Below are 11,870 nucleotides of genomic sequence, written 5' to 3' on the forward strand. Positions count from 1 at the left end.
CATGTTTACCTCCCTCACTGTGTGTCGGTGGTTGTGTGTGATTAATGTGTAGACAGCACACACACACACACACACACACACACACACACACACACACACACTACATGTAGTCTGAACGTGTGGAAACACAGCCGTATAGATGAAGACATGTTGTGTGTGTGTGTGTCTCCAGGTGCCTCCCAAAGTACCGTGTGTGTCTGAGCGACTCGTCCGACTGTCCACAGTACGAGTGCGTCGGCCGGCCGGCGGCGTGTGATAAGAACAGCGTGGAGCCGGTCTGTGATACTGACGGCCTGGTGCACGCCAGTCTGTGCCACCTGCAGCAGGCTGGGAAAACTCTGGCGTACATGGGCCACTGCCAGGTAATTGATTTATTGTATGTAACCATGGTACCGACCTCACAGCCCTGTGACGTGCAGCCCTCACTGTTGTCAAAGCTAGAAAGCACTCAGTGAACTGCAGTCCTCCATGGAAGTGAAGCACTCCTCTCAGTTAGCCGTCAGCTTCAGAGTGGAGGCCACAGCAGAGCTTTAAACATGACGCTGCCACTAAAAGGAAAGCTGTAAGTCAGACCAGAAGATGGATTCTGCTGAGCCCAGGAATGGTGGTTGTGTTCTCAGTGGGGCTTTTGGTCTGGTTGGTGCAAAGCAACGTGTCTTTACAGCGACAGTGGATTTTAGCCACCAAACATTAATTTGACTGAAGAGGCAAAGTTTCAACCCTGTTTAGTTATTTCTTGACAAAGTTAAAAAGAGACCGGAAGCAACAGAGACTGAGGTATTGAGGCTTTTATTCCCTAGTATGGGTCAAACCAAGCAGCAACATACAGGGCAGAAACATGAAGAACCAGGAGCTGCAGTTCCTCTAACGACCACTAGAGTCTGGCTCCAACAGTGAGTCAGTCCCCATAGACTCCCATGTTAAAATGTGCAACTTTACAGCAGAAATAAACATGTTCACAGCCTGGTACAAAAACTGTTTTGGTCTTTAGAGCTAATTTCCTCCTTCATGACACCTGTTTATATAACTCACCTGTTTATTTAACTCACCTGTTCACATTTTATTAAGGACTAAAGTTATGGAGTATTGAGGGCGTGGCCTCTTTGACTGACAGATGTGTGAGCGTAAACTTTTCAGAAACCGGCATGCACCAAAGTCTCAGCTCCACACATGCCCCTCCATTTTTAGATCAGCTGGGAGTTAGGGGGCGGAGTCGGGCACTGCCAAGATGGCGACGGTGAAGCAGCTCACTCTGAGCTTCAGAAACCTGGGTATAATATATATACATTAGCTTGTCGTGCTCTGTTCTCAGGACGCCTGCAGGAAGCAGCAGCAGGTTTGCGGCCACAACGGTGAGACCTACAACACAGTGTGTGATGCCTTCTCTGACCGAGTGGCTGTGGACTACGAGGGCCCCTGCCACGCTGTGGGGGCCGTGTCTGACGTGGCCCCCGACTCCGCCTGCAGCTTGATTCCCTGTCCACCTCTGTCCACTCCAGGCTGCCACCCTGTCACACCTCCAGGTGAGTGGACCAAACTCCTCAGGTAGAAAGGTTATAGGTGCACTGGATGAACTGTCCTCAGATAGTATTGTGATAACCCTTGACCTCTGACCTCTTTCTAGGAGCATGCTGTCCGATCTGTGCCAGCATGCTGCAGATCCTCTGGAACAAAGAGCAGATGAACACTTTCTCCAAGGTAGGGATTCATGCGACCGTCCAGCTGCGACTTATTCATCAGTCGTCCATGTCGCGATCTCAGGGAACATCAGGAGAACTGTAGTCTCTCAGCGGTGTTGGAGGGTTTTAAGTAGAGAGGTTTCGACACCAATTATCCTCCCAAATACCTGAAATTGAGTATGGGCCAATACTGAGTGGGGGTGCACCGTCAGGAGTGGCAAAATGCTTGGGGTTCCTCAAGGGGAAAAGGCCACGGCTCTTCATATCGGCACATTCTGCGATGACAAATGTAAACTGCAAAGAAAAATAGCAGGTGTTCTCATTTATGTCGTAGTGAGTCTCCAGGTGAAATAACGACACAAAAAGATGTAGAGTCGCACAGAGCCAAGGATATAATTAAAATGCTTTTATTTAGTTTGGGCATATCGGAGTAAAAATCTTTTTACTGCCTTTCAATGCTGCTGCCACAAACCCCCTTAAGTGGAGCAAGGGTTGAACGACATCACCTGAATGATAACAGTAGAAGAAATATATTTGATGGCTATATCAAATAAAATACAAACATCACAAATAATAACTTAATTATTTAATAAAGAGCATTTACAATATTCAGTCAAAATCAGCAGGGGGAGGCGTGAAGAAACCTCTCTCTCTCTCTCTCTAACTCTCTCTCTATCTCTCTCTCTCACTCTATCTCTCTCTCTCTCTCTCTAACTCTCTATCTCTCTCTCTCTCTAACTCTCTATCTCTCTCTCTCTCTAACTCTCTCTCTATCTCTATCTCTCTCTCTAACTCTCTCTCTCTCTCTCTAACTCTATCTCTCTCACTCTATCTCTCTATCTCTCTCTCTGTCTCTCTCTCTCTCTCTAACTCTCTCTGTCTCTCTCTCTCTCTCTCTCTAACTCTCTCTCACTCTCTCTCTCTAACTCTCTCTGTCTCTCTCTAACTCTCTCTGTCTCTCTCTCTGTCTCTCTCACTCTCTCTCTCTGTCTCTCTCTCTCTCTCTAACTCTCTCTCACTCTCTCTCTCTCTCTCTCTCTCTCTCTAACTCTCTCTCTCTCTCTCTAACTCTCTCTCACTCTCTCTCTCTGTCTCTCTGTCTCTCTCTCTCTCTATCTCTCTAACTCTCTCTCACTCTCTCTCTCTCTCTCTCTCTCTCTCTCTGTCTCTCTCTCCCTCCAAATTAAAGCCTTACATACTGTACATGTCGTGTTTTTAATGATGGGACTCTCCAGTGTAACATTTTGCCAAATTGCTGCTGTTTTGCTAACGGCTAACGTGACACCAGTGCAAATCACTTCTTCTCCGCTGCTTTAAATCAGTAGCCTACACAGGAGCCACTGTTTTAGAGCAGTGAAGAAGAATTGATCTCTGCCAATTTATCCAGGTGTGAAAATATAAAGTTTATTAATAAATGATGTGGTATTGTATCAGTGAATAGACTTGCATACTCTCTGATAGCTGATCCAGTATTTTAGGAGGCATAATTCTTAGATATAGTTTCAGTCGTGCTCAACAGTAAAATAATTTTAGAACTAAAATCAGGTTTATTATTAAAGAGATTCATTTTAGAAGAGTTTGGTAATTACAGCAACATGAAAAGAGATTTTAGTCAAACTAGCATCAGTGCTCGGTGTAATTACACGTCTTGGCCACTTGGGGGAGCTGTGAATCCAAAGAGTTTCTCAGTACAGCTACTGAGCAGAACACTGAAGTAAACTACTGTGTACCACTGTTGTTTCTGTTTCCTCTGAAGAGGATAAACAGTCAGTGAACACCCAGAACAATCCTCCTGTGAGGGAGGGAACGCAGCACCTGGATCCGGACTCTGGACTGTGGGGGTCCGGGTCAAGTCCTCACACCATAATGAAAACCAGGAGAAAAAAAATGAAGGAAGCCAATGGTGCCAATAAAATGCTGTTAGTCTTTTTTAACCTTGCAGCCTAAGGCTTTGTATAGCAGGTATTTCCTGTTTCATCTGCGGGTGAAAGGAGCAAGTGCAAACTATTAAGTCTTCAGCAGCTGCTGAGATTCTAAAAGTCAAGGTGATGTCTCACTACAGATAAAGACTTTAACTACAAACTATAAATGAGAGGAGCCATTACTTTGACAGTGACTTAACCTTGATAATGAAATGTTATTATTTTTGTCCAGTGGTAGAAAGTAACTAAGAACATTTACTGTATTTAGGTGAAGTTTCAAAGTATTTCCATTTTCTATTACTTTAAACTTCTCCCCTCCATTTCAGGGTGATTGTTTTACTCCACAACATTTATCTGACCACTGACAGCAAAAACATATGAAAGGTTTGTAGAATCCTCTCAGTGTTTTTATCACAAAGAAGCTCACTGACACATCTGAAAACTTAAAGCAAAGATTAGAGAAAAGTACTTTCTCATTTCTTCCTTCCTTTCCCATTAAACACAGGTGAGGATGACTAAAATGCTGCACAAAGGACATTAGAATATATAAATTTAAGTAAGGAAATATATCAAAACACAAGGAACACACTGTATATACAGTGGGTACAGAAAGTATTCAGACCCCTTTTAAATTTTTCAGTCGTTTCATTGCAGCCATTTGCTAAAATCAAAAAAGTTCATTTTATTTCTCATTAATGTCACTCAGCACCCCATCTTGACAGAAAAAACTAATGTAGAAATTTTTGCAAATTTATTAAAAAAGAAAAAGTGAAATATCACATGGTCATAAGTATTCAGACCCTTTGCTCAGTATTGAGTAGAAGCACCTTTGAGCTAGTACAGCCATGAGTCTTCTTGGGAATGATGCAACAAGTTTCTCACACCTGGATTTGGGATCCTCTGCCAGTCTTCCTTGCAGATCCTCTCCAGTTCTGTCAGGTCTGATGGTGAACGTTGGTGGGCAGCCATTTTCAGGTCTCTCCAGAGATGCTCAGTTGGGTTTAGGTCAGGGCTCTGGCTGGGCCAGTCAAGAATGGTCACAGAGTTGTTCCGAAGCCACTCCTTTGTTATTTTAGCTGTGTGCTTAGGGTCATTGTCTTGTTGGAAGGTGAACCTTCGGCCCAGTCTGAGGTCCTGAGCACTCTGGAAGAGGTTTTCTGGTGGACTGGACTGGTGCAGGGCTGCAGTGATAGTTGACTTTGTGGAACTTTCTCCCATCTCCCTACTGCATCTCTGGAGCTCAGCCACAGTGATCTTTGGGTTCTTCTTTACCTCTCTCACCAAGGCTCTTCTCCCACGATTGCTCAGTTTGGCTGGACGGCCAGGTCTAGGAAGAGTTCTGGTCGTCCCAAACTTCTTCCATTTAAGGATTATGGAGGCCATCGGCTCTTAGGAACCTTGAGTGCTGCAGAAATTCTTTTGTAACCTTGGCCAGATCTGTGCCTTGACACGATTCTGTCTCTGAGCTTCTTGGGCAGTTCCTTCGACCTCATGATTCTCATTTGCTCTGACATGCACTGTGAGCTGTAAGGTCTTATATAGACAGGTGTGTGCCTTTCCTAATCAAGTCCAATCAGTTTAATTAAACACAGCTGGACTCCAATGAAGGAGTAGAACCATCTCAAGGAGGATCAGAAGAAATGGACAGCATGTGAGTTAAATATGAGTGTCACAGCAAAGGGTCTGAATACTTATGACCATGTGATATTTCAGTTTTTCTTTTTTAATAAATTTGCAAAATTTTCTACATTTCTGTTTTTTTCTGTCAAGATGGGGTGCTGAGTGACATTAATGAGAAATAAAATGAACTTTTTTGATTTTAGCAAATGGCTGCAATGAAACAAAGAGTGAAAAATTTAAAGGGGTCTGAATACTTTCCGTACCCACTGTACAACATACAGAAACATAATAAACAGACTAATAGAGTAAAGACAAGAAAACAAGGAGCAAATATAGAATGAGGGACAAGGTTAGTGAGCTAAAAAGACCTGTGAATAAAAATGTGTCTTTAGCTGAGATTTAAAAACCAAGATAAGATGAAACTTTATTGAGTAGAGGAAGTTTACATTTGACACAGCTGCACGAGGGGAAAATGTAATAAGAAATAAAATAAGAATAGAAACAGAATTTAAAATTTAAATTAATGAATGAATAATTAATTGGTTGTGCACTTTGTCCCAATTCTATTGTAATATGCAATATGTGCACAGGGGACACACAAGAGACATGGACATACAAGTCCAAAGAATAACAAGTTTAAAAAGAATAGAAGTGGCCAGACCAGTAAAATGCTGCACAGTGCATTCAAACCCAATCTAAATGTGCGTGTACTGTAGTGCCATGGGTTTTATCTCAAGACATTATTCATTCAGAAGTGGTTACTCCCTCCACTTTTAACCAGAGTCCTCCCCATGCCTCCCCCGAGCCTCCCTGAACATGTGCCCAGGCTGCTGATGCCTTAACACTGACATGTTAGCAGCTAATAAGTCCCGCTGGCACCTCGTTCCGATCCGCTTAATTATACAACAAAAGCCCCGCTGGCTGTTTGTCAACTTGGCTGTAATCCCCAGCACAAGCGCATCGCACTAAGACTCAGCATTAAGCCTTTAAATACCAAACACAAGCACAGCTGATTTAATCTGCAGCTGCTGAAACACGCGAGAGAGACCGAAGCCGAGCTGAGAACAGCAACAACAGGCGGCTTCAGGACAGCGCTTCATCCATTCACGTGTCTTCATTCATTCATCTACAGTGAATCTCTATAGATGCTGGAGCCATTTGTTTAAAGCGATGTCACTGACTCAGCGCTGACTCAGGCTGAAGACCACGACCCAGAGAGCAAAACTAAACTTCTGGCTCCTCGGCCCGAGTCTGGCCCATATACTTCCACATCTGGGCAGATTCCAGCTGTTATCCTCCAGCACTGACTGACAGCTGTAAGATTTTCTGCGTGTGCCCCAGAATTGGTCCAGATGCGGAGGTTGCATCTGACAATCAAGATGTATATGGGCCAGTTTGGGGCCGTGGTCGAAGTGTGGGCTGGATTTATTTTTCTGTCTGCGACGTCTAAAATAAAAACAGTTTGGGGGTGCAGCTTCTGTAGCCCTCTCCCCAAATCTCCACCTGAACTGTCCGTGGTCAGGTTGCATTGTGGGTGATGTAGGCGCCAGGATTATGTTTCACCAAATAATTGATAAGTCCTTTTCTAAGTATGAACATAAACCCATCCCATGTTCTCAGTAACTGCTAATTATTGATTTGATAAATCAGCAGCAGTCTCAGCTAATGAAGACTTTAGTAATGTGTAACTTTAGCTTGCAAGGAAACATCTGTTCAATAGAGAATCAATCAGTTATGTAAACAGGAAGTCACTGTATCAATACAGGCTAGTAATAGTAGTTTTCATAGAGTACTATCTGATAACTAACCTAAATTATGTTATTTATCAATTAAGTCAAATGTTATTGGCAAAATGTTTTTTTATAATTTTAGAAATGTTGTTTTTGAGAAACATCAGCTCTGTAACTCTTCACTGTAAATGGGTCAGATATCAGTCGGACTTAAGGTATGATTTGGCAGGTGGGGGATGCTAAGATTTTTTTGTGCCAGTCTGACACTGTCACATGAGCAGCAGCCTGGCTGTTCACAAGTGTTTCTGCTCTTCTGCTGTTTTTTAATCACATGTAGATCTGATCTTCATAACCTCATGGATTTATAACGTACAACTTCTTATTCTGCAACCGTGTGTGTGTGTGTGTGTGTGTGTGTGTGTGTGTGTGTGTGTGTGTCGCTCTCTGTTTAGACACTCTGATTTATTTACTTATTAATAGAAGGTGGTGGAACGCTGGTCTGAGTAGTTCCAGTCCACTTTTAAAATGACACACACACACACACACACACACACACACAGTGTTTTCAGCTTTGTGATGATGCAGTTTTCAAACAGTCCAGTGTGTTTTTCAAATATTTATTCGACCAAAGAAACTGGATGTTTTTTTCACCCTCTGAAGAAACACTTCATCCTAAACTTTACTTTTTTAAACTGAAAAGCTGAAAAAATTAAAAGCAGGACAAAATAGAATAAATGTTTGAGGGTCACTGACCCCAGGTTCCTAAAAGCCTCAAATTCCCAAGAGAAATACTGAAGACGTGAGCTCAGCGACCTCAGAGCTGTAACCCTGCGTTTACATGAACTGCCTCTTAAATGTGTTTGAAGAAGAAAAAAAAACTCACAGGAAAAGATTGAGTTTGTTTTTTTTATTGGTTGCAATGGGCACAAACTGGAATTACAATATTTACATAAAACACAGAGAAATGTTAGATTCTTCCTGAACCGTTGGCACCTGCTCAAATGAAAGAAATAAACTTTCTGCAGTAAAGATGGAAACAGACGAACACAGCAGCACAGGAACGAGAGCAGAGTCTGTGCTGCTGTGTTTCTTGGAATGATATCTCCATCTATTGATTAATATATATTTCATCACACTGTATCTGTGCTACATTAGCTCTCCGTGTGTCACTGCAGTTGCTTTATGTCTGTGTTTTAATTTGCATTCCTCTACATTTAGTTTTTACCTGTCAGAGACTCAGAAGCTGTGGAGGTTTCTGTTTTCTGCTCGTTGAGGTTTCAGCCTCCACAAATCAAAGTAATCATCAAAACCCAGAGAGAGTCTGAGGAGCTAAATGCTTCATTTAAATATTTAAGCCACACTCACTTTTTCATTCTTACATGGACGCTCCTCTCAGCTCAGTCTGCTGTTAATTATTTCATTCTTCTCATGAATGATTAATGAATCACAGGAAACTGTTTATATCTGCTAGAAATTAGAAACAGAAGCAGCAGATTTACATTAACAGCTATACTAAACTAACTAACTGGGTTTAAATCCCATTTATGTTCCTGTTTGTGACACTAATTTGAACTGTTTTCTTTTTTTATTGTCGTTTTTGGGAAAGAAAATTCTCGAAACGCTACAAATAATTATGTAGCTACATGAATGGCTCTGCAGGATGCAGTAATATAGAGATTATAATAATGTAAGAAAAGTTGCAGTATTTTGAGGATACAAATTACATTTTTTAACAAAAAGTCCAGATGTGAATCATAAAAATCTCGATATGATATCACAGCTTAATATTCAACATTTTAACCTTTTATTCTCAAAATATTATGACATTCTTCTTGGACATTTTTAAAGTGAAAATATTAAGTTTGTTATGAAAAGTCAGAATTTCATTAAATTACATTCTTTTTTCTCATAGAATTAACACTGTATTTGTAGAATATAACAACTTATATATATCATTGCTATTCAAACACTCAGTTGTGTTCCTTGTTTTTGTCTTTAGGTCAGATCAATACCTCATAATCAACAATAATCAATCCAATCTTTAAAAAGCTGTTTTTTCTGAAGCTCTGTCCCACATTCTGAAAACAGTTTTCTCCCAGATGAAATGCAGCCAACGTGCAACTGAGTCAGACAGCAACACAACAACATGCATTTAACATTGTGTGTTTGACCTTTAACCTTTGTGTCCAGCTGAATAAAAACCAGCCGGTGACGGTCCACGACGTCCTGCAGATCCTGCGGCTTCACGTCTCCGTGCCGCAGTGTGACGTCTTTGGATACCTGAGCATCGACCATGAGCTGGTGGTCCTCATCGCTCCGGTGGACCAGCAGCCGACACCACTGCAGGTAACACACACACATTTATCATCGTTACCATGAACACACACCCATTGTGACTCAATCCCACATGCACCATTCTGCTGCCTGGAAAACTACAGCACTACATGTGTATTAATCCGCTGCTGAAAGTAGTCCTCAACAAAAGCAAAGTTTCCTCTTGTTTGAGCAATGCTTGGTAAAAACTACAGTGTGTAGCATTACCGTGCTTTATTGAAATTTTTTATTTTGTTAATGAAATAAAATACAGTATAACACAAGTGTTATCATGTAAAGCTGAGGTAGGCATCAATGAGCATCCATCATCTCCTTTAATCAAATTGGAATTGAAGAGTTCTGAGAAAGAAACTAAACGTCTGCAGAGAGAGCGCATTCCTATTGGCTGCTCTATAAACACAGAAGGACGTGTCAATATGACGGAGGGAACCTGTTGTTCTTCTCCTGGACAGGTAACAGGTGATCAGTGGCTGTGTTGTTAATGTAGCAGTTTAGCCTTCTGCTAACCATGGCTAACGCAGCTGTGTTGTTAATGTAGCTAATAGTTAGCTTTCTGCTAACCATAGCTAATGCGGCTGTGTTGTTAATGTAGCTAATAGCTAGCTTTCTGCTAACTGTAGCTAATGCGGCTGTGTTGTTAATGTAGCTAATAGTTAGCTTTCTGCTAATCGTACCTATTGCAGCTGTGTTGTTAATGTAGCTAATAGTTAAGCCTTCTGCTAACCATAGCTAACGTGGCAGTGTTGTTAATGTAGCTAATAGCTAACTTTCTGCTAACTGTAGCTAATGCGGCTGTGTTGTTAATGTAGCTAATAGTTAGCTTTCTGCTAATCGTACCTATTGCAGCTGTGTTGTTAATGTAGCTAATAGTTAGCTTTCTGCTAACCGTAGCTAACGCGGCTGTGTTGTTAATGTAGCTAATAGTTAGCTTTCTGCTAACCGTAGTTAATGCAGCTGTGTTGTTAATGTAGCTAATAGTTAGCTTTCTGCTAACCGTAGTTAATGCAGCTGTGTTGTTAATGTAGCTAATAGTTTAGCTTACTGCTAACCTAGCACTGCTGTGTTGCTTGTGTTGGGTGTGTGTGTGTGTGTGTGTGTGATCTCTGCCTTCCCCAGCTTTAAGGTGCTACATGCTGCTAAGTCTAAACCCTCCACATCAGGTCACATGACACTGTTGTTTTCACTTCAATACAAAAAAACACATGAAATGTCCCATAGTTTCCAAATGTAGAATCATGGCTCAGGAAAAATCAGGACTGAAATGGAAACATTTGTTAGTAAAGTCAGGGAAGTGTATTCACAGCGAGGACCGACTGCAGCTGTCACCTCCACTTTATTCACATCGTGTTTATACAACATTAAAATGTTTGTGCAGTGAGAGCGGAGACCTGCAGCCTCCTCATGTCTCTGATGAACCCATCAATAGATCACTGTCAGAAATATTCATTCATTTTAATAATTGTCTTTGGTCACAGAAAAACTTCATTTTGTTTCTCTTTTCACACACACACACACCTTACAAACACACACACACACACACCTTACAAACACACACACACACACACACACACCTTACAAACACACACACACACACACACACACCTTACAAACACACACACACACACACACCTTACAAACACACACACACACACACCTTACTAACACACACACTCACCTTATAAACACACTAGGTGTGAGCAGCTCCAGAACAGAGCCGGGTTTAGTTTTGCTAATTGGCCGCTCGGCTCCTTCTGGACATAAATATTCATGCTCACAGGGATAAAGTGGTGAACTGAGGGGGAGGAAGCGTCTGTCTCATTAGCATTGTTTTATTGTAGTTTGTTTATTACACTGAAAAGTGCAGAAGATTCAGTATGTTCAAAAAAAACATTCTCAAACCATAACTAACTATAACTAATATACTAATAAAATCCTAAACCATATAAAACTGAATAATATCCCCCTCCATCTTTGACTATTGGATTTTCATATAATCAAATACATATAAAATAAAAACGTGTAAAAATGAGATATAAAATCTATTAGAAATTGGAACAGTTTCATGTATTGACATGTATGTTTACCCCAAAATATATGTTTGTATGTTTGTATGTTTGATGCTTATACTGTAGACCGATGATACATAAATATATGTACCGAAGCCTGTCAGTGTATGTTGCTATTGTAAACAGCAGGATCTAAAAGTCTGAGACCACTTTAAGACATGTTTAAAATTAATGAGAAATAAATAAGAAAAACATATATAAACACATACAATTTAATGTATATTGTTTTAATAAACTTACATATATAAATGAAATGGATCTCCCACTGACGTGTCAGTAACGTCAGGGCTGTGGGCGGCTCAGTAATCTCCAGCCAGGCAGGACGATGGGAAAAGTATTTACATCACCTCGGACTAAACCAAAGTGATGTAAATACTTTTCCATGAAATAAATGAAGCTCCAGCCTTGAGAGGAGTTTCTCACCTAACACTGTTTAAATCACAAAAGCTTCTATCTCCAACACGAACTGCTGCAGCGTATGAAAAGTAAAGCCGATGAACAGTCATCGTGGTTTCAGGA

General features: G+C 41.2%; 1 protein-coding gene across 1 annotated transcript in view; it reads left to right on the plus strand.

Moving 5' to 3' along the window:
* Window positions 1-11,870, plus strand: part of reck (reversion-inducing-cysteine-rich protein with kazal motifs) — a 67,248-nt gene that overhangs the window by 52,382 nt on the left and 2,996 nt on the right. Inside the window, exons 17-20 of the mRNA XM_056364733.1 lie at window positions 173-362; window positions 1,313-1,523; window positions 1,625-1,698; window positions 9,142-9,297. Of these exons, the coding sequence (XP_056220708.1) occupies window positions 173-362; window positions 1,313-1,523; window positions 1,625-1,698; window positions 9,142-9,297 (631 nt within the window). The remainder of the gene's footprint in view (window positions 1-172; window positions 363-1,312; window positions 1,524-1,624; window positions 1,699-9,141; window positions 9,298-11,870) is intronic.

This window comes from Seriola aureovittata, chromosome 20, assembly GCF_021018895.1.
Source record: "Seriola aureovittata isolate HTS-2021-v1 ecotype China chromosome 20, ASM2101889v1, whole genome shotgun sequence".
Classification (NCBI taxonomy): Eukaryota; Metazoa; Chordata; class Actinopteri; order Carangiformes; family Carangidae; genus Seriola; species Seriola aureovittata.